The sequence below is a fragment of the Cololabis saira genome, chromosome 23 (assembly GCF_033807715.1).
Source record: "Cololabis saira isolate AMF1-May2022 chromosome 23, fColSai1.1, whole genome shotgun sequence".
In the NCBI taxonomy this organism is placed as follows: Eukaryota; Metazoa; Chordata; class Actinopteri; order Beloniformes; family Belonidae; genus Cololabis; species Cololabis saira.
Window position 1 is genome coordinate 24,778,831 of NC_084609.1, and position 22,901 is coordinate 24,801,731.

Consider the following 22,901-nt stretch of genomic DNA (forward strand, 5'->3'; position numbering starts at 1 on the left):
GTTAAGTTATCATTTTTCCTCGGATTAAGGCCCTGGGGTGGTGCCCCTACGAGAATTATTATCATTTTGATAATTCAATTTGATAAATAGTCGACTTTATTAATTATTAATAATTCTTTAATAGAATTATCATTAGCCTTCGATAACTGATCAGCTTAGCTACCTGTGTGGCACAACACCTGTTTAAAATAGGGATCAGATGCCATAATAGGCCCGCTTTAAATAAAAAGTGTTTTCTTGTGCTGTTAATTGCCCTAATAAACCGTTTTGACCTGTTGTGTCTGCGTGGGAGGATCTGAAGAGAAAACATAGCTGAGCAACAGGCAGCTTGCACAGGTGTCTCAGGTGTAGTTTCAGTAGCGACACTTGAACACTAATAAGGGGGCGATGTTTTATCCAACGCAGTACGAGGAAAACTACTCTTCAAAAGTACCTGTGGGTGAAATCTGATACAATCAAGAAGATGAAGAGCCGAACACTCATTTCTCCAAATTACAAACCAGTTAAGACCTTCGTACTTGGAAGCTCATCCATCTCAGTTGTTGAACTGTTTCACTTTCTAACAAACTAAACAACAACATTAAGGGAGGCCTTGATAGTCACCATCATTATAAGTATCATTAGAAGTATAAGTATTATATAAGTATTATAAGTATCATTATAACTGTAGTTCAGAACTTTTCAGGGCTAAAGCTAAGTGGACCTCTTTGCTTGGGGACTGGATTTGAGGTTATTATATAATTTGATAGCATTTTAATGAGTATGATGGACAGGGAGGATCCAGGATAATGGATGGTTAAGTTTCATGACATATGTTGTGGTCTGGTTCTGGACTGGACCAGACTCATACCGGCTCTTCTCGTCAATGTCAGGCTCTTGTAATAAAGGCGTGACGACCACTTTTTTTTTTACATTGAAGGTGGCAGAACACTGTTTGCTTTGGTCAGAATACAAAAGTACAGCAGCTCCCTGTTCAACCGTGTGTTGCAGTTCTGCTCGTAGCAGCAGGTTCTGGGAGTCGCTTTCCTTCCTCTCTTCTGGGGTGTCCCACTTCGGAAAATTGGGTTACAGTTACAGAGTTCTAACAGATGCAGCACGATGCACAGCTGATGTGAAGATGGAAAAGAGACATCATTCAAATATCCAGATATTGACATGACTTTGGGTCGAGGGGGCTCTAGACAAAGTGACAGCTGTGTGTCACGCTGGACCTCAAACATCAGAATACATGCTCTCAAACATCAATTATTACCTTAAAGGCAACATACTAGTATTATTCTCCTTTTTAGAAAATTGACAGTTTTCTGAGTTATAGGTCAAAACACTGCCCATCTTTACCAAATGCCAACTTCCTTATTTGCTCATAATAAACGGGCTTAATATTTCACCTGTTACTGAAAGGGCTGGTACCAAATGAAAGGGAGGAATTTCCCCATCTCCCCAGGTATCTGTCTCTCTTATGGATGGAACAAAGGGTAAAATAGGTTGTGCACATCCAATAGCTCAACAGGTGCTGGTCTCAAAGCATAGATCCAGGAAAAACAAGAGAGGGGGATTGCACACTTTTGTTCCCCAGTGCAGATTTATTTGCACATCACATGCAATGTTTCGAGCGCATTTTGCTCTTCTTCAGACTAAATGTGGATACAAAAGACGCCCCATTTTAAGCCGTACATGGTGATACCATGTGAGCTCCTGGGGATGGCTTAAAATGGGGCGTCTTTTGTTCATGTTTGTGCTTTGTCACTTGAATTCTTTGAATTTCCTGGTAGATCCTTTGGAAAATGTTCAACTTTAGGCGTGTGGATGGTTGCACACGTGTACATGTGGTGATTCCATAAGTGTGAACCGAAGGCTGCATATAAAAGCACTGTGCTTGCTGTTCCTTTAGGGGTTACCTGCTGTCCTGCACCATCAGGTAACATGAGCTCCCAGCGATGGATGCTCTCGGTCTGCTTCTCCCTGCTTACAGGTACCAAACAGCCTTTTCATTCATGCATTCGAATATGAACCGACTCCTTAAAGGAGAAAAACCAGAAATGCTTTGGTAGAATAAAGCTGACAGAGTGTGGGTTGGTTGTTTATATCAGTTTTTTTGCTGTTCGTAAAACATTTACTCGTCTGCAATTCTGATTTTCACTCAAAAAACATTTAATAAGCTTAAGCACAACTTTAACTTGTGGTGGATTTTCCTTGTTGCAAGTCCGCTATACATGCTTTTACTGTTTGGTTTGTTTACAGGTGATCCATATTTGATCTAATACTACACATCCTCTTAAAATAGTTTCACTTTTGCTAAGTGTGTTTTTAATCACTGATGCTCTACTCTTTATTCTTTTCTGTCTTGAAGTATTTGGGACGGGAGAGTCCATGGCAACATCAGAATCACGGAAATGTGAGTACAAGCAAGTCATTGCTCAACATACAGTAGCTTATTTGCCGTCAAGCCCAGAGAGCGATAAGAGGGTACACATCCATCTGACGAAGTTACAGCTAGCTTAAGGGGACTTTAAATGTATTTACCTAATGTAGAAATAATTCTCTGAAATAAGATCTTATAAGCAGATACATACAAGAAACTGCATTCAATTTTTTTTCAAAAATGCAACTATGTGGGTAAATACGGCCTATTTATTTTCCTGTTTAGAAACTAAATAGATAAATAAATGACATATACAGTCGAGGTCAAACGTTTTTGAATTAGTGCAAATTTTGAATGTACTTTTCCTGCTTCAGTATTTGTGGTGTTGATTCCCATAAGAAATGTTTAAATTAAAGTTTTGCTGCATAGCGTGAGCCATATTTCCAAACATCAACTCAACTGTGAAACAACCGCATTCCCCTCCACTGTTGACTCTTCTTGCAATAAGTCCCTCAAGGAATAGTGGTGATGGATGTCCAGAATCAGTTTCAATTTAGCAGGTTAATCTCTACTTCTGTAACCGTTCAAGCTGTCATTATTTTTACTAAAAAAAAACAACAAAAAACTTGCAGACATCTGTGATGATTTGTCAGAAGCTGAGTCCCTTTGATGCAGAGGATTTCTTGAAGGTCACTGTCTACAATCTCATGAAAAACAGTCACAACGTTTGAACTATGCGAGTTAATAGCTTCTCTTGTTGCAGCCGGTTAAGAGGTCATGTGACCCAAATGCAAAAAATGTTGTTTCCATTGCTGTTTGTGAAATATTCTTCCATGCAAGTTTCAGCTTTCTTATATATAGGTCAGTTTTTGTAAAACACACATGTTTCCATCCAGTGCATTTCAAATTTGCACTATTTCAAGGATTCTGAAAGCACACGTGTTGCTGTTAGATTGTAGTTTTAGTTGAACAGGTGTACTGAGATGTATTGCAAAGACCTTCCTTGGAATAAAAATAGTCTCAATGACAAAACAAAACCAAAACAACAATCATCAATAAGTACAAGTCAACTGAAATCGCTCTGTCGTTCTGAGTGAAAAAGAAAAAAGCAGACTGTTACAAAAGGAAGGCCGTTAAGAGGACATTGTTTTCTGGTCTGGGAGATGGCTACTTCTAAAGAAATGCATCAAAATCATTTCACATTATCAGGAACTTCAAAGAGAGCGGGTTTAGGTGCAGTGAGGAAAGCCAGGACATCCAGGTGTATCCAGCAAGAACTGGTACTGTCTCCATGTGAGGATGCAGCCAATTAAACAATCTGGTGTGAAGAAGAAGAGGCAAAGAAGCCACTTCTCTCTCTCAAAAAATAAAGAAATAAAAAGTCCTAAAGAGATGGAACTGAAGCACTCTTATGGAGAAAGTATACCCACGCTTTGTACAGATGATGTGGACCACTGAGCAAATGAGATTACAGATACAAGCAGCTGAATTAGGTTTCCTCCAAAGGGGTAGCTGACTCTCACTTAGAGAAACAGTGTGATGCTCCATCACTCAGGAGAAACTGGGAGCTCAGTTGGAGCTGGATGGATGGATGGATGGATGGATGGATGGATGGATGGATGGCACTACCATCAAAATATCTAAATATGTTCTAATAGAAATGTCTCCCAACAATCCAGGATGAGTTTGGTATTGATCCATTATCTTTCAGCATAATGGAGCACCATGTTATAATAATTTGAAGATCATGGCATTAAAACTTTGAATCTGTGACCAAGAAACTTCTCTGACCTTAATGCCACCAAGAAACAGTGGTTAGTCCTTAAAAAGTTGGTGAACAGACTGAAAATGCCAAAATGCGATCGATTCAGTGCACTTATGCCACAAGAATGAATCTCCATCAGTCAGAATTTGACCCAGAAGCTGGTATCCTGCACGCCAGAGTGAATTGCAGACATTTTGAAAAAGAAGAATCATCGCTGTAATTATGAACTCTTAATTAATGGCATGCATTTGCAAATAAAAACCTTAGTAAATCATGAAATGACTATAAATATTATCCGTATATGAAGGAACAGGTGACAAACCTGATCTACAGTTAATGAAGTAGCAAGAACCAGACCAAAAACCAAAGATGTGTCACTGCTAAAGTCTGAGCATGACTGTGTACTCGGTGATCAGACACTTGCAGGACCTTCGGCAGCGGGGTCGTCCAGCCTTTCAACGGTTCGGCCTTCTACCTGCGCTCCAACTGCCAGACCATCCTCACCCGCTTCACCCACAACCGAGTCGAATGTGACATCACCGTACGGAGAGGAGACAGCGGCCTGCTGGCTCAAATCGAGATCATCATCAACAAAGTCAGGACCGTTATTCGGAATGGAAGCATCCAGGTGGAGAAGAAAAGGTCTGTTTCAGTTCCTAAAGTACGTCAGTGATAGTTTATCATTAGCATTGCCTCGGGGCATTATGGGGTTGAGTAAAATAAACAGATGTGTCTTCAGTATTCACATTGATTACTCAGGTAGAAGTATAGATACTAGAGTTTAAAAATACTCCTGTAGAAGTTGAAGTATCAACTCGTTTTTTACTCAAGTAAATGTATAAAAGTGCTGGTTTCAAAACTACTTAAAGTATAAAAGTAAAAGTAATGTAAGGGGGAAAAAGCCATTAAGGACAAAAGCCATTGAAAATGAATGCATCTTAGTATAATGCAAATATATTAAAGACCCATATATGTGTACTATTGAGCATTAACATGTGTTTCAGAGAGCAGGAGATATGATGACTAGTTGCCTGTAAGTATTGTAATGGTGCAAAAAGTCAAACTTCAGAGGCATGTTATCATTTATCCTAACCTTTATTGGAATGTATATCCAAGTTTAGTTGCAGGAATCTGAGGGAACGGGTGTAAGAACAAAACTGGACAAGAACATCTGAAACAACCACAACCAAATTCACTCTATCCGGATGGAGCAATTTAACTGGATAGTTTTTTTTTAAAGGCCGAAATGAAATAGAGTAACAAGGCTGTTTTTAAAATGTAAGGAGTAAAAAGTACAGATAAATGCGTGAAAATGTAAGGAGTAAAAGTAAAAAGTCATCTGAAAAATATTTACTCCAGTGAAGTATAGATAACCAAAATTTCTACTTAAGTAAGGTAACGAAGTATTTGTACTTTGTTACTTGACACCTCTGAAAATAAACACATGCAATAGGAACGTTGTGGGAGGCTTTCACACTCTTTAAGGTGGCATGAGGGATGTCTAAAGTTTGAGAAGCATCATCATTTCATCTTTCATTCATGATTTCATATAGCAGGAGAAATATGAAGATGTCATACGAGTTCATGCATTTTTATTTTGGTTGCCAGCGTCTCCCTTCCGTACGACCACACCTACCAGCACGTATTTCACTACGGCATCTACACCAGACTGAGGAGCTCGCTGCTTCCTCTGTCGGTCACCTGGCACGACGTACCAGGAGGAGCCGACACTCTCTGGGTGAGGAGGCTCATCCGCAGCGTTAAACACATGCCTGCACACGACTGCACCTCCTGATGGTTTTGTTTGGTTTGGTGTGAAGGTGGAGCTGGACCAGGAGCCGAGCTCTGACATGACTGGACTGTGTGGGAGGCACAATATGTCAGGTATGACCTGACTCACAATGTATGGGCTCAAATTAATGCCATAAGTATTTTGTATCTGTAAATAAACTTTGTACTTGTAGAAATATTTTGTGCGTGTGCAAAAAATATTTGTTTGTAGCTTTTGTAAAAAAAAGTTTGTAGCTTTGTATCTACAAGTACACATTTTTTTTGCAAGTGCAAATATTTTTTGCAGGTACAAATATTTTTTGCACACGCACAAAATATTTCTACAAGTACAAATATTTTTTTCACACGCACAAAATATTTCTACAAGTACAAAGTTTATTTACAGATACAAAATACTTATGGCATTAATTTGAGCCCATAACAAAGGAGCTTTCAGAAGTAGTTGTATTGTTATGGGATAATTATTAGTCCATTTAAGCACTAATGCATTGCAGAATTTAAATGACTCCTTGGGATTATGAAAGTACATGTTAATATTCAACTCAGTCTATTGAAATAACAACAATCGCGGCCGTGGCCTGGCCTGGACTCTTTGGGTATTTCCTTTTGGAAAGTTTTATGGTCCTGAGACCTACTATTAGATGGTAAAGAGGTGTAAATCTTTATTACGGAGTAAAACGATGCAAATCAAAGCAGTTTTGAGTGACGATAAAATCTATCTTTACAAAAAACAGAAATTAATGTTAACAGTTGGGGAAATAAATACCTCATGAATACATTTCTTTTTTTAGCATCTGACAACACTGAAAAGAATGTTGTTGAACTTGAGTGACAGTGGATAGTGTCCTTACAGGAGAAACAAGGTTATTTTGACTTCATAAATGTACAAAATGTATATTTGGTTTGTTTATATCGGTTTTATGCAGAAAACCACAGCAACCATCTACTGGAAATATATTAAAATGTCAGTCACTTTTGCAAAGACTGGATCCCTGTAACATGATCCATGTTGTTACTTGTGCGTCATCGTTTTCATTTTCAGACCTTTGAAATGTAAAAGCTTTGCAGATACCAGATGTTCAAATCCCCCCAAATATTTTGAAACATAAACTTAATTACAGATATGAGGTATTCATCATAAGACTGTTTAAAATGCATTTTCACGCATCTCTAATTGAGATAATTAGTACATACAAAGCACTTGTAATCAGTTTTGACTGGAGAGAATTGCAGATATCAGGGATTCGTCTCCAATCCAGCTAATATAAGACAAAATGTCTTGGCATGGACCCACAATACAATCAAACCAGCGGAGGAGGCAGTAAAGATATTATTAATAATTGAGAACGTAATATTATGACTGAGGTTGCTGTACATTTGTTGCAACACTTTTGTTGTTGCTTCTAAAACAAAGTCATAAACATGATTGAAGACACAAAATCAAAATGATTAAAATAATTACAAAACTGCAAATATGTGCAAGTTTCTTTTTTGACATCTGTGTATATACAGTTTATTGTAACTAAATACCTTTTTTTCCTAAAACCAGGCAGCAACCAGCAGCTGACTGCAGAGAGCATCCTCGCAGAAGACACATGTCAAACTCGAGATCCTGTCCCCGCTGATAATTTAGTAAGTTGACGACTGAAATCACAGTTTCAACTTGTACAACACTTTATCAGAAACTTTGATCATAATGTAGTAATCATTTTTCTAGTGGATATGTTTTGTAAAACTACAAAAACTACTGAGCGGCGGGTGTGTTTGAAGCCTCTAAGATGCTTAGATGCTAAAATTTGTGAATCTGATACTTGAATCGAAGTGGACCTATCGAAATAGACCAGACTTTGCTGAGTGTAGCAGAGTTAGCAGAAGAGCGTACAGGACCATCTGAGGAAGAAATACATTAAAAGTATGTCTGATGGAGGTAAAATCCCTAGAAAAAACTCACAATTTTCACAAATATGAAAACTGAAATTTTTTCACTTTATGCATTTGCAAACTTTGCAAGAGAAAAGATTCAAAAAAACAAAACAACAAAAGTTTGTGAGGGAAAATCTAGAAATTGTGAATTTGCAAGAACATAATTCCAGTTAACAAGATGTTAAATATCGGAGGCATCATTTGTGTTTATTCAGGATGAAGAAATATCATTTTAAAGATCATTTTAATTCTCCTCAAATACTGTATATTCACCTTTAGGTTTAAGGCCCATTATTGACCGGGTGTAGTGAGATTCAGGTCCAGTAATGATCATGAACAGGTTCCAATCACAGATGTTTACACGGTTCCCCTGTTCATGTTTGCAGGTATGCAATCAGTTCTTTTCACACGCGATGACTTGTCTTGGAGCCCAGACACGTCCATACCGAAACCTCTGTATGAAGAACATTTACGGCCATGAAAGCAACAAATACATCAGCTGTGCTTTCTTCAAAGAGATCGCCCTGCAGTGTGGAAACAGCAGCTACATCTGGAACAAGTGGAGATCTGTGACTGAATGTGGTGGGTTCCCCTTCATGAATACACTCTCGGTTCTCTGTTCACACTTTTACTTAAGATGCATTTTTTTGTACCTGGTTTGGTCACGTTTCCTCTGTTTCTATGGGTTTGTGTGCTGTAGCTCCACCAACGTGCCCCGGAGAACTAGTTTATGTCGAACAGGGTGACGCTTTTGTTCGTAGCTGCTCCAACGTGAACCCCAGATCGTGCAGGCAGGAGATCACCAGCTCCTGCGTCTGTCCAGCAGGTGAGGACCCTCCAGCTGTATGAGTTCACTCGTGATTACGTTCTTGTTTATGGGCTTGGGTCATGAAAGATTTACCGAGCCACGTTGCAGGGACGGTGCTGAATGACCATGCAGATGGATTCCCCTGTGTGAATGCGTCCAGCTGCCCCTGCGTGTTCAATGACAGGAGCTACTCAACGGGGGAAATACGCAGCACCAAGTGTCAGTCATGGTGAGTGGGCGGAAAACTTAAAGGGGACCTTTTATGGCATCTAATACCTATTTTAAACAGGCCTTGAATGTCTTAAAAACAAGCTTTTGATTGCTTTTTCTCTAACCTCATTATCTATGCAGGATTCGGAGTGGGCGGGGCTATGATAATGAGGCACTGTGCTGATTGGCTTCCTGACGCGATGATGCGATGACGCGATACACCGCTACGAAAAATGGCGGAAGCTCCGGCCGGCGGAGTTACACCGTGTCATAATTGCATGCGATGCGAGCGAGCGTCAGCGACAAAATCAATTCCATTGCTTTATTTTCTATTGGACTGTCCTAACTGGCCGCAGCGACGCAGCGCACCGTTTTGAGCTGAACATTTGTCGGACGCCCTGCTTCTATTTTCTTCCTGTCGCTCTCGTTGAAAGCCGGTTGAAAGCGCTGTAGGAAGCAGTCACGGATGAGGAACGGCTGATCCAGTTAGTTGAAATGAGAAGTTATCTCTATGATTCCTCCTCATTTCATTACAAAAACCTCAATAAAGTGGCAGCTGCTGGAGGGAGATGGACAGAGAGCGTCCGATGTCACGCAGTGCGACACGATAGTCGGACGATCGCATGCAGTTAGGACACAGTGTTTAGTTGTGGGCGTGGTTTGCATTTTGGTTACGTAACGAAAATCAGCAGAATCTGATCGATTGAACTTTTAATTAAGTCCATTTCCACTTCTGTGGAAATGGACTTAATTAAGAGTTCAAATTTATTTCAGTGATCAAATAACAATCTCTGACACACATGGTAGGACAGAATCAGACTGTTGCGCTCTTTTATTCTGCAAATTTATGGCACTTTAAAGGCGTTGAACTCACTGTTATGTTACAAGAGAGTTTGGAAACTTTCAAAATGTTAACATTTGTATAAGAGTATTAAAGATTAAAGACATAAATCTGCCCCGATGCCATACCTGGCCATGAAAATCACCATCCAACTTCACGTTGCATTCTCTGTATCGACTAAATAGTAAAACAAAGGAGGTCGGTCCCATAAAAGAAGGGAGTTAGTATGAGCAGCAGACTCTGCCCTCTAAAACTGTCTGTTCAGCTAGGAACACAGAGGTGCAAAGGCATGTATCTCTGAAGGATTTTGACCAGCACACATAAAAGGAATTTAATTAGGACCTCAGGAAATTATGTCAGCTGGTGAAAACCTTTGTGTGTCTGCTTTAAAGGTAGGAGGTGTATGTGATCTCTAAGTCAAAATACTTTTTTAACAACAACAAAAATCCTGACCTTCATACACATAAGGGCAGTATTTGAAATGTTTGATGGGAGGATGATGCATTTTGTTTCAAATACCAACCAACATGACATCATCCACAAATCCTTCATCCTTCCTCTGAAGCCTGGATTCACTCAATAAAATTGTAGTCTTAGAAAACATCTCCAAACCAGCTTCTGAGCCACTGAGTTCAATTTTAGACTCGCAAACCAAATCTTCGCATTTTCTGGTGAACTTTCCATTTCTTTCCTCAGTCAGTGCGACGGTGGGAGGTGGCGTTGCTCAGAAAACTCCTGCCCTCCCAAGTGTGTCATCGAAGGACAGTTTGTGACGACATTTGACGGCAAACATTACGCCATCCCTCGTAAATGCAGATACATGGCCTCACAGGTAAATGTTTCCAACAGTCCAGTTGTGTCACATTCACGTATCCTTGCATGTTTGTTTTACTAAAAGCACATGGATCCCTAACTGTATCCAGGGCCTCAACTGGACTATAAAAATTGAGTTTTCTGACAATGAAGCATCTTTGCGAGCAGTTGTACTACAGATTTTCCAGGTACAAGCAACCTCGTTTCACATCAGTTTAAAATCTATCAAATAATGGACCATAACTAATTGTATGTGTTGTTTGACATTTGTAGGAAACATATACTTTCACACGCAACATGGTTAAATTCGGGGAGGAGGATATCACTGAGCTTCATCAGTCTGGTGAAGAAAGATGCTCTATTTACAATCTTCAAGCCTTCAAGTAACTCCAAAATAATGTAGTTGACTGCAATTAATAATCCCTTACCGATCTGTCTCGACCGTCAGATCACACATTGGTTTTCTGGGAGTCATCGATGTACGTTCAGGTCCACACATCCTTGGGCATGAAGATCCAAGTCCAGGTGTTTCCGGAAATCCAGCTTTACATCACACCTCCACCAAACCATACTGGCATGATCTCAGGTTGGAAACTCAGAGCAAGTCTCATTTCAACCCTTTAACCTAACTGCTACATTTTGATCATTCAGGTTTCATTCAACTTAGCGTTTTCAACACCACACTTCTAACAGAAGGGTTCATGGAAACCTCACAGTACAGGTTTACGTAGTGAAACAGCCAAGAAAAGTAACACTTCAAAGTTTCCAGCACTGATAAGGCTATTCATGTACACTAGCTGAACACTATAAAACTATCCTGTATTGCAACCCAGTCGGGTTCAAAGTTATAGTCTGGCTGCCTTTCAGGTCTCTGTGGCAACAATAACAATGATAGCACGGACGACTTCACCACCAGCAGCGGGATCATCGAGAACTCAGCGAAGCTCTTTGCTTCGTCCTGGACTTCGTGTGATTGTACAGGGGACATACGCAGCCCCTGCATCAACACTGGCAACGGTACAAATTAATGACACAAATGTGCTACTAAGACGCCTGCCCCCTCCGTCCATAAGAGATGAGAAGTTAAATAGACATGACATTAATACCAGAAAATAGTTTGCCCCCAAATGGTTTCACATTTCATCATACTGCCTTATTGTGTGTTTTTGCAGAGATATTTGCAGATGAAAAGTGCTCTGTGCTCAATGAGCCAAATGGGATATTTGCCAAGTGCCATGGATACATCCCAACTGATCAGTACCACACAGTAAGAGCACATCTACCCACCAGCTAAAGTCTTAAGACGCTCTGCTGTCATAAATTAACTTAAGTTGACATGTTAATGATGAACTTTTGTTATTAATCCGATGGTTTCTAGGCATGCATCCAACGGACCTGTAACTGTGGCAACAATCTGCAACAGTGCCTGTGTGTTGCCTTGGGAAACTACGCTAAAGCGTGCGCCGATCTGGGCGTTGAACTCGGTGACTGGAGGAAGACTGGCAACTGCAGTGAGTTCAGCTTGAATGACTTGGCTGTTATAGAAATAAGTACACATAGCTCAAGAGACAGTTTATTTCTGTTTTCACCATCCCATCATTGAACTCAACATGTCCGAAATTACAATAAGATAAGGCTTCAAATCAGAAGACTGTCTTTTGGTCATCACTTTCACTGAATTTATTAATATACATCAATTTTCAGCATTAAGGTCCGCAACCTATTGAAAAAAAAATCTTGCTTTAAAATAATGTAAATGCTTAAAGATTGAGCTTCCCACAGATCAACTAATCAGGAGGAAAAAGTCCTCAAATACAGATGAGTTGAAGAGGAGATTCAAGGATTAATATCAGGAGAGAAATGGAGGGCAAATAGGAAGAAACGTTGACCTTTTTCTCCCCCTCCGATCATCATGGTGAGAGTGAGATCCATGGGAGTTGGGATGGATAACTTTGCGCTGACGGGAGACAAGCAGTACTGTGTTTTTTGAGATGTGCGGCAGAAGCTTGTCCTGGACTCCGTCTCCAGCACCCCTTTACGTGGATCTCAGACAATACAGGTTGACTTAAAACTTCAGACAGTCTGACAGAAGTGGCACGAGGGTGATGCAGTGCTAAATAATGAATGGTGTGATGCTAGTCATCCTGAGCCCCATCCTGCTCATCTTTAGGAAAGTAAATTCAGTATCGCATTTTTAGAGATATTTACACGAAGTCTTCGCTTTTTTGGCAGAAATGTCTTCTCTCTTGTTACATCCATCCGTCTCTGATTTGATGTTCCGAGTTTGTTCCCCTTGTCGCTGCTAACCTCGCGAGAACTGCCAGGCTACAGCAAGCAGCAGTTCTCGCAAGGTTAGTAACAATTCAGTTTGGAGAGGCACAATAATGCTTTTTAAAAATTATTACATTATGAAACAGGAAATTTACAGGAAAATACTAATATGGTGGGGTAAAATACGGTATGATCACGTCTCACACGTCGGCCAAGAAACGGGGCATGGTATGAAAAAAAGAAGCTTCAGAAACCAATGGGTCCCGTGATCGTGATTTTAGTGACGTCACGTCCCCGCACGTCATCGAAGATCGAAGCAGAACTTTGCATTTCTGACGTATTTTGGCGGGTATAAAAGACCTGCAGTTGAAGCTACCAACTCAATATTATATTTCTCAGAGTCTGTGTTTTATCTTGTGAAAGCCTTCAACAGTTAGAGATGGAAAGCAACAGTTATACATCAAACCCTCAGTTTAATGTTCAGTGCAATGAAGTTCTCTCTGGTCCAACGTGTGATTACTACATTGAAGACTTCCTCGGTCAGGGGGACTTTGGAAAAGTGGCCAGATGCAGAATACCTACAAGGAAACAGCTTGCAGCAGTTAAAGTGATGAGAATGGATGGTGTTGAAGATGGTAAAAATGAAGTTAGAACTATGGAAAAGTTAAAGTTGGACCCTGACAAAAATAACTAATCTAACCAATTGCTTTAGATTTACCGGCCACATTAGGTGGACAATGTATTGCTATCGAATAGGTATCGCCAATACCAGCCTGAATTTTACTCAATATTGGATTGGAAAGGAAATTGGTGGTATGGAACATCACTACTCTACACCCCAGATATTGAACTGTTGACTCTGAATTTCCCACCAAGCTATGAACTTTGGGAGTTTGAGACTTCAACTATATAAACGTTTATCACCTAATATTTATTTTATCAAATGATCCTGTGCTATTGCACATCTTAAGATATATTTGTAGGAAGTGTAGGGCTAAATTAAAACCCAAGGAATAGAGTAATTGATGTTGACAGGGATATTAAACAGCACAGTATCTTCAGACAAATAAAGTGAAGCTGATGACAATAAAAAGATGAAAAATATTATGATGTCTCTGAATAATTAAAAGTCACATTGTATGAAATGAATCACTGCGCTTTTATGCGTAAGAGAGAAAAGGGGTTGTCTGCATGGTGTAAGTATCGGTCTGCAATATCATGAATTATTGCAGGAAGAAGATATAAAGTGTATGTTGTCTAATGTGAATCACGTTTTTGTGTCAAAGCTCTCAACTGTCCGAAGAACCAGGAATTCTCCTACGAAACCCGGGCCTGTAACCGTACATGTGGGTCCCTGTCTGGCCCTGACCCTCGCTGCGAGCTGGAAGATGGTCCAGTGGAGGGATGTGGCTGTCCAGAGGGAACCCACCTCGACCAAGGAGACGAATGCACCCCAAAGACACAGTGTTGGTGTCATCACCGGGGCGGTCCAAAACCCCCAGGACCTGTAGTTATTGATGGACGACAGTGGTGAGTTAAAAGCACTGGAGATGGTGACATCTTGCTTTGTGGCTGACTTCATCTTTGCTGGTATCAAAGTTAGTGTTTTACAACTTAAACCTAATATTTTGTCCTTTAAAGCCTTTGTGAAGATGGGGAACTGCACTGCTCCGAAGACTGTGGTTAGTAGATGATCTTTGATGATAAATTAAGAGCTTTGTAAGTTACTGGTTAACAAATCTTTGTTAATGCCCCCACTGACCCGCCTTTATAAAACCTTTGCTTGAAAGATCAGAGCATTTGGCTGTTTATGACAGAAATTGTTTTTCTACATTTTGTTTGCAACTTTAGTAAAAACTAAAAGTTTTTAAGCCTAATTAGTCAGTTTTTCAATGACTTATCTTTACTAAAAAAATAATTTAATTAAATAAATTTAAATAATTTAATTTTTTGGCTTATTATATGTCAAACTTTCCAAAATGCATCAGGTTGCAGAAACGGGAAGGTTTGTGTTCACTACTCGGACTATCCGGTGAATACGGCTCACAAAACATGCGACAGTCTCAGCAAACCATTGGTATGTATATGATTATGTACATAGTTAAACGGTTTTTTTTTGTATTGTTTTTGACTTGACGGTAACTATAAGGAAGCTTTTTAAAGAAAAATGTTAAATCAAAGCAATTAATCATCTTGTGTATAACAAATAAATGCAAGTATCACAAAATAGTATAATATCACAATCAATAAACTATCAAGTAAAATATACACATCTAAATAATAAAAACCTGGATGTTCCTAATTTGGCCTTAACTTGACCGTAGACACTTTTCTGTGATGTGATTTTCAGAGGTCCAACATGACCTGTGTGAGCGGCTGTCACTGCCCACATGACCAATACGAGGATCACCGTGGAAACTGTGTGTCTAGAGACAACTGCACCTGTGTTTACAGCGGCAGAGTGTTCGGTGCAGGACGGCACGTCAAGACCAACTGTAAAACATGGTAACACTCTCCATTGATGAGTTTGGCTCCCTCAGAAATGTCCCACATGTGTCGCTATGTCCCATAGTGACACACCTCTGTCTCACAGTGTCTGTGGTCAAGGCCAGTGGCGCTGCACGGATGAACCGTGTCCTGGAACGTGCCAAGTTTATGGAAATGGACATTACCAGACTTTTGACTCTAAGTGGTATCGCTTTGATGGACACTGTCAGTACACACTTGTGGAGGTGAGATGATCTCAGTCGTTATGTGGGAAAGGTAGAAAACAGTCTAATATGGTTAATGTTTTCTCGAGTTTTGAGTCTTGTCTCATGCGAACTGTATACGCCAACAGATTCACAAAGGACTCTGGTTGTAGTTGGGTAAACAGTGACCCCGCAATATTAGGGGTGGGGATCAATTCAAATGTCAAGAATCGGTTCGATTCCGATTCTTAATATTCAGAATCCATTATCACGATTTGATTCTATCCGATTCTATCCAATATCAATTATTTAAAAGTTTTTTGAGCTGTTACCTGAATTACATGACTGTAGTTATGCAACATATTAATATTAGTATTATATTGAGATTCAACAGCAAGTAGCCTATTGACAGCTAATGATGGCTGTAAGGAACAATCGCCCTCACAGATTGTTGATATAATTGCTTTGCTATAATGATATAATCTTTGCAAATGAACCCTGCAATCGCCTCGGTTATTTTAAGAGAATGTGTAGAATTGTCTGGTAGTTGTAGAGTTTGCTTGAGTTTAATCTGTTGCTTCACTTCCATTTAGCATGCCCTGAAAATTGCTTTGCTTTTGTCCAGCTCACCTTTCTTGCCGTCATTTCCAAAATGGCAAAATGGCACCAGATACGAGATTTAAGCCTTTCAGGAGTTTTCAAAACCGGCGCTTTGTTAATTCTACCGCTACTCTTTGTCATGTCATGTTCATTGTTTGATAGTTTCACATCACATACATGTGTGAATTAAATTATGTGACTACTGGGATTAAAGTTCACCAGGGCGAAAATATTATAAAAAAAACGATCTTTAGGTATACGAATCGATTTTTTTGGAATTAATGTGACAATTGATTTTGAATTGGAAAATTCATTTTTTTTAAAACAGGCCTACGCAATATCTTCAATATTTGCAAAACTCTGGCTTATCGCTCCTAAAACAAGCAGAAAAAGGTTTAGAAAATGGACTGATTCTTGTCATTCCATGTTTCAGGACCACAGCGGCACCTTCTCTATCAGAGTGGAGACTGTACCCTGCTGTGACGAGGCGCTGACATGTTCCCGCTCCATCATCCTGGACCTGGAGGTGGAATTTGCCAAGCATCATATAGTATTATTATTATTTTAATTACTGGTCTTGTTCCATCAAAGCAGAGCCTAATCGTACAGTATTTGTGACAATTTCTCCCATTAAGGGTGAAGTCACCCTGACTCTGAGTGATATGAAGGTGACCAGACGCCTCCAAAACGGCTGGTCTGTGGAGTCTGATCTTCTTTACAGCACACACAGTGTGGGACTCTACATCATAATCACAGTGCCGAGCAAAGGTCTGAGTCTCATATGGGACAAACACACCAGGATCAGCGTAGAGCTGCAGCCATACTGGAGGGTGATACTTTTTTCTTCCTCACTTGGAAAATAATACTCATAGGAGCAAAGTCGATTGTTCACGTACCTTGATATTAACTTTTTTTTCAATAACTATGTCTCTTCAAGAACAAAGTCGGTGGGCTCTGTGGGAATTTTGACTCCAATGAGATGAATGATCTGCAGATAAATGGCTCAGAAGGTGAATTCTCGTTAGTCTGTGATGATTTTGTCCTTTGTAGTAAATAAAGCCTGAACTCTGTTTTTTTAGTGATGAGCAGTCCTCTGGCATTTGGGAACAGCTGGAAGGCTGCTACTCCTCCTTGCTGTGACGTGACCACTGAGATATTTCCGTGTGAACGCAACTCCTATTGTTCAGCCTGGGCCCAGCGGCGCTGTATGATCCTTAAGGGGGCCACCTTCATAGACTGTCACTACAAGGTATATTTATAGTCTCTTGACACCAAGTTCTGGGCCTCTGAGCAGGATAACCTCCACATTAGTCAGGAAGCCAGAAAATGTCATGTCTATAAGGACCTCAGAGCAATCATGAGTCATTTGCACGCACAAGAAAACACGGAATATAAATCTCTGTCTAGTATCTGAACAGTCCCTGATCACATCAGTGAAAGCTGTTGGTTTGTGTATCAACCCTCAGGTGGATCCAGAACCATACTACCAAGCCTGCGTGCAGGAGTCCTGCTCCTGTGAGTTTGAAGGGAAGTTCCTTGGTTTCTGCACGGCTGTGGCGGCCTACGCAGAGGCCTGCAGTGACCAGGACGTGTGTATAAACTGGAGGACACCTGACCTGTGTCGTAAGTTAGCAACTCTTTTCCACATCACTTTCACGTGGTGAGCCATCAAAACTGAATTATTGTGATCATAAAATGTGAAACCAAAATAAACACAAGTCCATGTTTTCCTGGGTACAAAATATTTGGTTTTGTTGCTTTTTCTGCCTACATCAGCCACAAGTCATGACATGGCTACTAGGATTTGCTTTTATGGTCATACTTTCTGCAATATGCATCTGTTAGGTTCCTAAATCAACATACATAAATGAATAACTTAGGAAAGACACAGAGACTGTTAGAAATGATTTTCAGGCCTTCTGCAGAAGGGAAGCATAGTCGGAGCTTGCAGAGCAACATGGCTCTCTGGCTCTCGACGAAATGCTTGCCGGCTCCCTTTTTGCATCAGGTATTTATTGGTAAAACTGACAGGTGTCGGCTATGTTAAGACAACCAATGGTGGACAGTGGATGGACAATGGGAGGAAACAAACAGATAAACAGGACATTTCAGTTGAAGAACAACTAATCTATGGTGTGCAGAGCCAACAGACATCTTTTCTGTTGGAGGTTTTGAACAGAATATTCAACTGACCATGAAACAGTTGTGGAACAGCCCAAAACCCTGAGTAGATTAGGGAGTGGCTGTTGTAACTGGTAACATGTGATAAGCATGTCTAAAACACAGTCAGCTCTCTGACTTGACTTGATTCTGATTCTAATGGTTTCATAAGCACAAAACTAATTATTAACCTCACAGCATCTACTACAGCAGGAGCAGAAATGTGATGATCAAGTGTGTTCTGCCCTTCTGTCTGTGTTTCATTCACACGGCACAGCAGGGCGGTTTAAAGACACTACAGAGGCGGAACAAACCAATTATGCGATGGGGGGCCTGATATATCTTTAAGGAAATGTGTTTTCGGTTGTATGGTAAACTTGGCTGACCATGGCTCGGTGAATGTAGTTTGGTTTTACGGGCATTATGTCGTCTCACCAACTATAAAGTGTAGTCGGTGAGCCACTGAAAACTGGCATAAACCATAATATCACCCAGCAAAAGGTAAATAGCTGTCACGGGGTGGTTTGTTGAGGACCCAAACGCAGGAGAGCAGGAGGCAGGAGTTGGGAAAAACTTAAATTTATTTGCAAAAGCAAAACCAAAAAAACTTGACGAGGAGAACATGGAGGGAGGAAACCGTACGGACCAGCGAGTATCAGGGGAAAGACAAGACTAGATATACTCAGGGGATAACGAGACACAGGTGCAGACAATCGGGGCAGATGGGAAACAGGACGGTCAAGACAGAACTGAAACTGGGGGAAATGTCAAATCCTGACAATAGCATGGTGTTTACAAAAAAGGGACTTCCTACTGTACTCTTAATCACAATTTGTCTTAGTGTCAACTTTTGTATTGTGAATCTGATTCTGGTTTGAAGGATTTTAAGTATTGAGGTAATTTACCAGAAATATTGAAAACTTGGCATTGATAATGAATTGAATTTCTCTTCCTACTAGTTATAAAAGTGTTTATAGTTTTAAAAAAATGCACATGTTATAAAATTCATTAACCAAACGTAGTTTTTAACTTTGTATCACCACACTTTAGCGGTCTACTGTGACTACTACAACGAGCAGGGCCAGTGTAGCTGGCACTACGAACCCTGTGGTGGGATGCTGACCTGTGGCAAAGACAGCTATTTCACGCGCAAACTGGAAGGTAGGCAAACATTTTCATTTCCATTTAAATATAATTAGTGTATTCCTTTTTAGAAGATGGGAGAAATAAAAAGAATATGCAAAACATGGAGAAAAAAGTTCCTTCAGCTTCATATTTTGTTGCACAATCTTTTGAGGCCATCACTGCAATCAGGTAATTTCTGCTTTGGTCCACTCCTCATAAGCAAACTTCTCCAGCAGTCTCAGGTTTGAAGGTTTTCTTTTCCAGACTGGTGGAGACAGATAGGGTAATAATGTTTAGATCAAGGTTCATAGAAGGTCACATCAGACAAAATGCTTTGTTCTTAGCCATTCCTTGGTGTTTTTAACTGTATTGGTCATTATCCAATTGGATGACCTATTAGTACTCCTCAGTCAGTTTTTCAGTTTTGTTTTCATTAAATTACATGTAATTGTGCTTTTCAGCCTGTACCAAATTGCAAAAAAAAGAAAAAAAATTCAGGAAAGATTTAGTGCCAGTAAGGAGATAAAAGAAAAATCTAACGATAGTTTGTCCAACGGATGATGTCAATAGGTGATTAAAATAAAAATTGGGCAACAAAATTCAGCATCTCTGGACTCGGAGGCATCTGGTTTTGATTCATCACACTGGAAACAATATTTCAGATCTGTTTTTGGACAAAATGGGTATCGTGTGGTCTGGAAAAGATGAAAGAGATGATCCAGAATGTTATCAGCAACTGCAAAAGAAGATGATGATATGGAGTTAAATTTATGTCCTTTGTAAATAAGTACACAAAGATTTTAGAGTGACTTGTTGCCTTCAAGATGACATTTCTTTCTAGGAGCATACGTACATGCAGTTACAGTAACATCGAGAAGATGAAAAAACCAAATTCCTCACACACCAGGAGTTTATATCACGCATTAAATGTATTTCTTATATGATTGTTTGGCAGTCGGCTCAGCCAATCGCTGTCCTTTATCACTTCCTTATCTATAATTGTCAAGCTATCGCCCTCCGCAAAGCAACTATCTGTTTGTACGAACCATTGGGTAAACGGGACGGTCATTTTTGATTTCACCGTCGGGTCAATATATCAAACGGTGTATCCCGCTGTAAAAGTCTGAGGGCAGATCTCCAGATATTTCAGCGGGGTTCAGGTGAAGGAGCTTTGAACAAAGCTAACTATGACTGATGTGCAGTGGGCGCAGTGGCTGTGGTCTGTAGGGAGGAAAACAGGCTTCAAAACAGGCTTCAAAAACCAATGGGTCACGTGACCAAATGCTTCCTCCATCGTCCATACAGTCTATGGTGGCACCTGGCACTAGTACTATCCTTTTTCATGAAATATAACCGAACTTTGGTGTGTTTCTGCCTACACGCCATGTTTGGAAACCTTCTGAGCCAAAATACAAAGCATGTACATGACGCATCACGCAAGACGGGTTAACGATTCCACGGAATCAAACTACTGGGAACCTTCTCGATTCTCATCCCTAGGCTTGAAATATAAATTCAAATTAAAGCTGCAAGCAGCGATGAACGGGCCCTCGCACTCACGGCCACCGCCCCCCATAAGCATATCAGAAAAGACACCACCCACAACTTCCTATGTCAAACCATTCAAAAGTTATAGCAGAAAAAAGGGACAACCAATCAGAAGAAGGGGCGGGGCTAATTCAGGCCAATGAAGGTCAAGGACTCCATACAGAATCTGATGACACCACCCACGACTCTCTATGTCAAACCATTCCAAAGTTATAGCAGAAAATCGGGACAACCAATCAGAAGAAGGGGCGGGGCTAATTAAGGCCAACGAAGCTTAAGACTCATTACAGAGTCCCATGACACCACCCACGACTTCCTATGTCAAACCATTCAAAAGTTATAGCAGAAAATCGGGACAACCAATCAGAAGAAGGGGCGGGGCTAATTAAAGCCAACTAAGCTTAAGGACTCATTACAGAGTCCCATGACACCACCCACGACTTCCTATGTCAAACCATTCAAAAGTTATGGCAGATAAAAGTATTCTAGGGGGCGCTGTTGAGCCGTTAGACCACACCCATTAATGCAAACCATGAAATATCAAATTTATCGCCAAGTCTGGCTTGCATGCAAAATTTGGTGACTTTTGGAGAACTATCAAATATGGACCAATCACATGAAGGGGGGGCGCGCCTTTTGGCGTCTAGCGTCGCCACGGTAACACTTTTGAAAGAGAAAAGTAATGCGTGGTGTCGCAGGATGTACACGCACATTTTGATGTATAACACACCTGGGTGCACGTTACGGTTCGGGCTGAATTAACTGCCGAAGGAATGGCATAAATTTCGCCAAAATGACACAATTTATTCAAAATGGCCGACTTCCTGTTCGGTTTCGGCCATGGCGCCAAGAGACTTTTCTTTCAGTTGTGACATGATACAGGTGTGTAGCGATTTTCGTGCATGTACGTCAAACCGTATTGTGGGGCTTGAGGCACAAAGTTTTCCGGGGGGCGCTGTTGAGCCATTTTGCCACGCCCATTAATGCAAACCATGAAAGATCAAATTTATCGCCAGGCCTGGCTTGCATGCCAAATTTGGTGCCTTTTGGGGAACTATCAAATATGGACCAATCAGATGAAGGGGGGGTCCGCTTGTTGGCATCTAGCGTCGCCACGGTAACACTTTTGAAAGAGAAAAGTAATGCGTGTAGTCGCAGGATGGAGACGCACATTTTGATGTATAACACATCTGGGTTCACGATACGGTTCGGGCTGAATTAACTCTCGAAGGAATGGCATATATTGCTCCAAAATTACGCAATTAATTCAGAATGTTCAAAATGGCCGACTTCATGTTCGGTTTCGGCCATTGCGCCAAGAGACTTTTCTTTAAGTTGCGACATGATACAGGTGTGTACCGATTTTCGTTCATGTACGTCAAACCGTATTATGGGGCTTGAGGCGCAAAGTTTTTTCTGTCTGAACCAACCAGATGAAGGGTGGCCGCGCTTTTTGGCGTCTAGCGTCGCCACGGTAACGCTTTTGAAAGAGAAAAGTAATGCGTGTAGTCGCAGGATGGAGACGCACATTTTGATGTATAACACACTTGGGTGCACGTTACGGTTCGGGCTGAATTAACTTTCGAAGGAATGGCATAAATTTCGCCAAAATGACACAACTAATTAAAAATGGCTGACTTCCTGTTCGGTTTCGGGCATGACGCCAAGAGACTTTTCTTTCAGTTGCGCCATGATACAGGTGTGTACCGACTTTCGTGCGTGTACGACATACCGCATTCTGGGGCTTGAGGCACAAAGTTTTCAAGGGGGCGCTGTTGAGCCATTTTGCCACGCCCATTAATGCAAACCATTAAATATCAAATTTTTCGCCAGGTCTGACTTGCATGCAAAATTTGGTGACTTTTTGGGCACGTTTAGGGGGGCAAAAAGGCCCTCCTTTCGTCAGAAGAAAAAGAAAGAAAGAAAGAAAGAAAAAATTCCTACAGATACAATAGGGCCTTCGCACTGAAGGTGCTCGGGCCCTAATTAAGAAA

General features: G+C 40.7%; 1 protein-coding gene across 1 annotated transcript in view; it reads left to right on the plus strand.

The window, feature by feature from the left end:
- The first annotated feature begins 1,923 nt into the window (after nucleotides 1–1,923).
- LOC133424156 (mucin-19) overlaps nucleotides 1,924–22,901 on the plus strand; it is a 30,308-nt gene continuing 9,330 nt past the window's right edge. Inside the window, exons 1-27 of the mRNA XM_061714606.1 lie at nucleotides 1,924–1,972; nucleotides 2,351–2,395; nucleotides 4,544–4,769; nucleotides 5,736–5,865; nucleotides 5,948–6,011; nucleotides 7,468–7,550; nucleotides 8,228–8,423; nucleotides 8,542–8,667; nucleotides 8,758–8,878; nucleotides 10,397–10,532; nucleotides 10,624–10,701; nucleotides 10,787–10,856; nucleotides 10,962–11,099; nucleotides 11,381–11,530; nucleotides 11,686–11,780; nucleotides 11,892–12,024; nucleotides 14,071–14,314; nucleotides 14,426–14,466; nucleotides 14,773–14,861; nucleotides 15,135–15,289; nucleotides 15,378–15,516; nucleotides 16,508–16,600; nucleotides 16,710–16,904; nucleotides 17,012–17,084; nucleotides 17,154–17,323; nucleotides 17,541–17,697; nucleotides 19,285–19,395. Coding sequence (XP_061570590.1) covers nucleotides 1,924–1,972; nucleotides 2,351–2,395; nucleotides 4,544–4,769; nucleotides 5,736–5,865; nucleotides 5,948–6,011; nucleotides 7,468–7,550; nucleotides 8,228–8,423; nucleotides 8,542–8,667; nucleotides 8,758–8,878; nucleotides 10,397–10,532; nucleotides 10,624–10,701; nucleotides 10,787–10,856; nucleotides 10,962–11,099; nucleotides 11,381–11,530; nucleotides 11,686–11,780; nucleotides 11,892–12,024; nucleotides 14,071–14,314; nucleotides 14,426–14,466; nucleotides 14,773–14,861; nucleotides 15,135–15,289; nucleotides 15,378–15,516; nucleotides 16,508–16,600; nucleotides 16,710–16,904; nucleotides 17,012–17,084; nucleotides 17,154–17,323; nucleotides 17,541–17,697; nucleotides 19,285–19,395 — 3,307 coding nt within the window. The remainder of the gene's footprint in view (nucleotides 1,973–2,350; nucleotides 2,396–4,543; nucleotides 4,770–5,735; nucleotides 5,866–5,947; nucleotides 6,012–7,467; nucleotides 7,551–8,227; nucleotides 8,424–8,541; nucleotides 8,668–8,757; nucleotides 8,879–10,396; nucleotides 10,533–10,623; nucleotides 10,702–10,786; nucleotides 10,857–10,961; nucleotides 11,100–11,380; nucleotides 11,531–11,685; nucleotides 11,781–11,891; nucleotides 12,025–14,070; nucleotides 14,315–14,425; nucleotides 14,467–14,772; nucleotides 14,862–15,134; nucleotides 15,290–15,377; nucleotides 15,517–16,507; nucleotides 16,601–16,709; nucleotides 16,905–17,011; nucleotides 17,085–17,153; nucleotides 17,324–17,540; nucleotides 17,698–19,284; nucleotides 19,396–22,901) is intronic.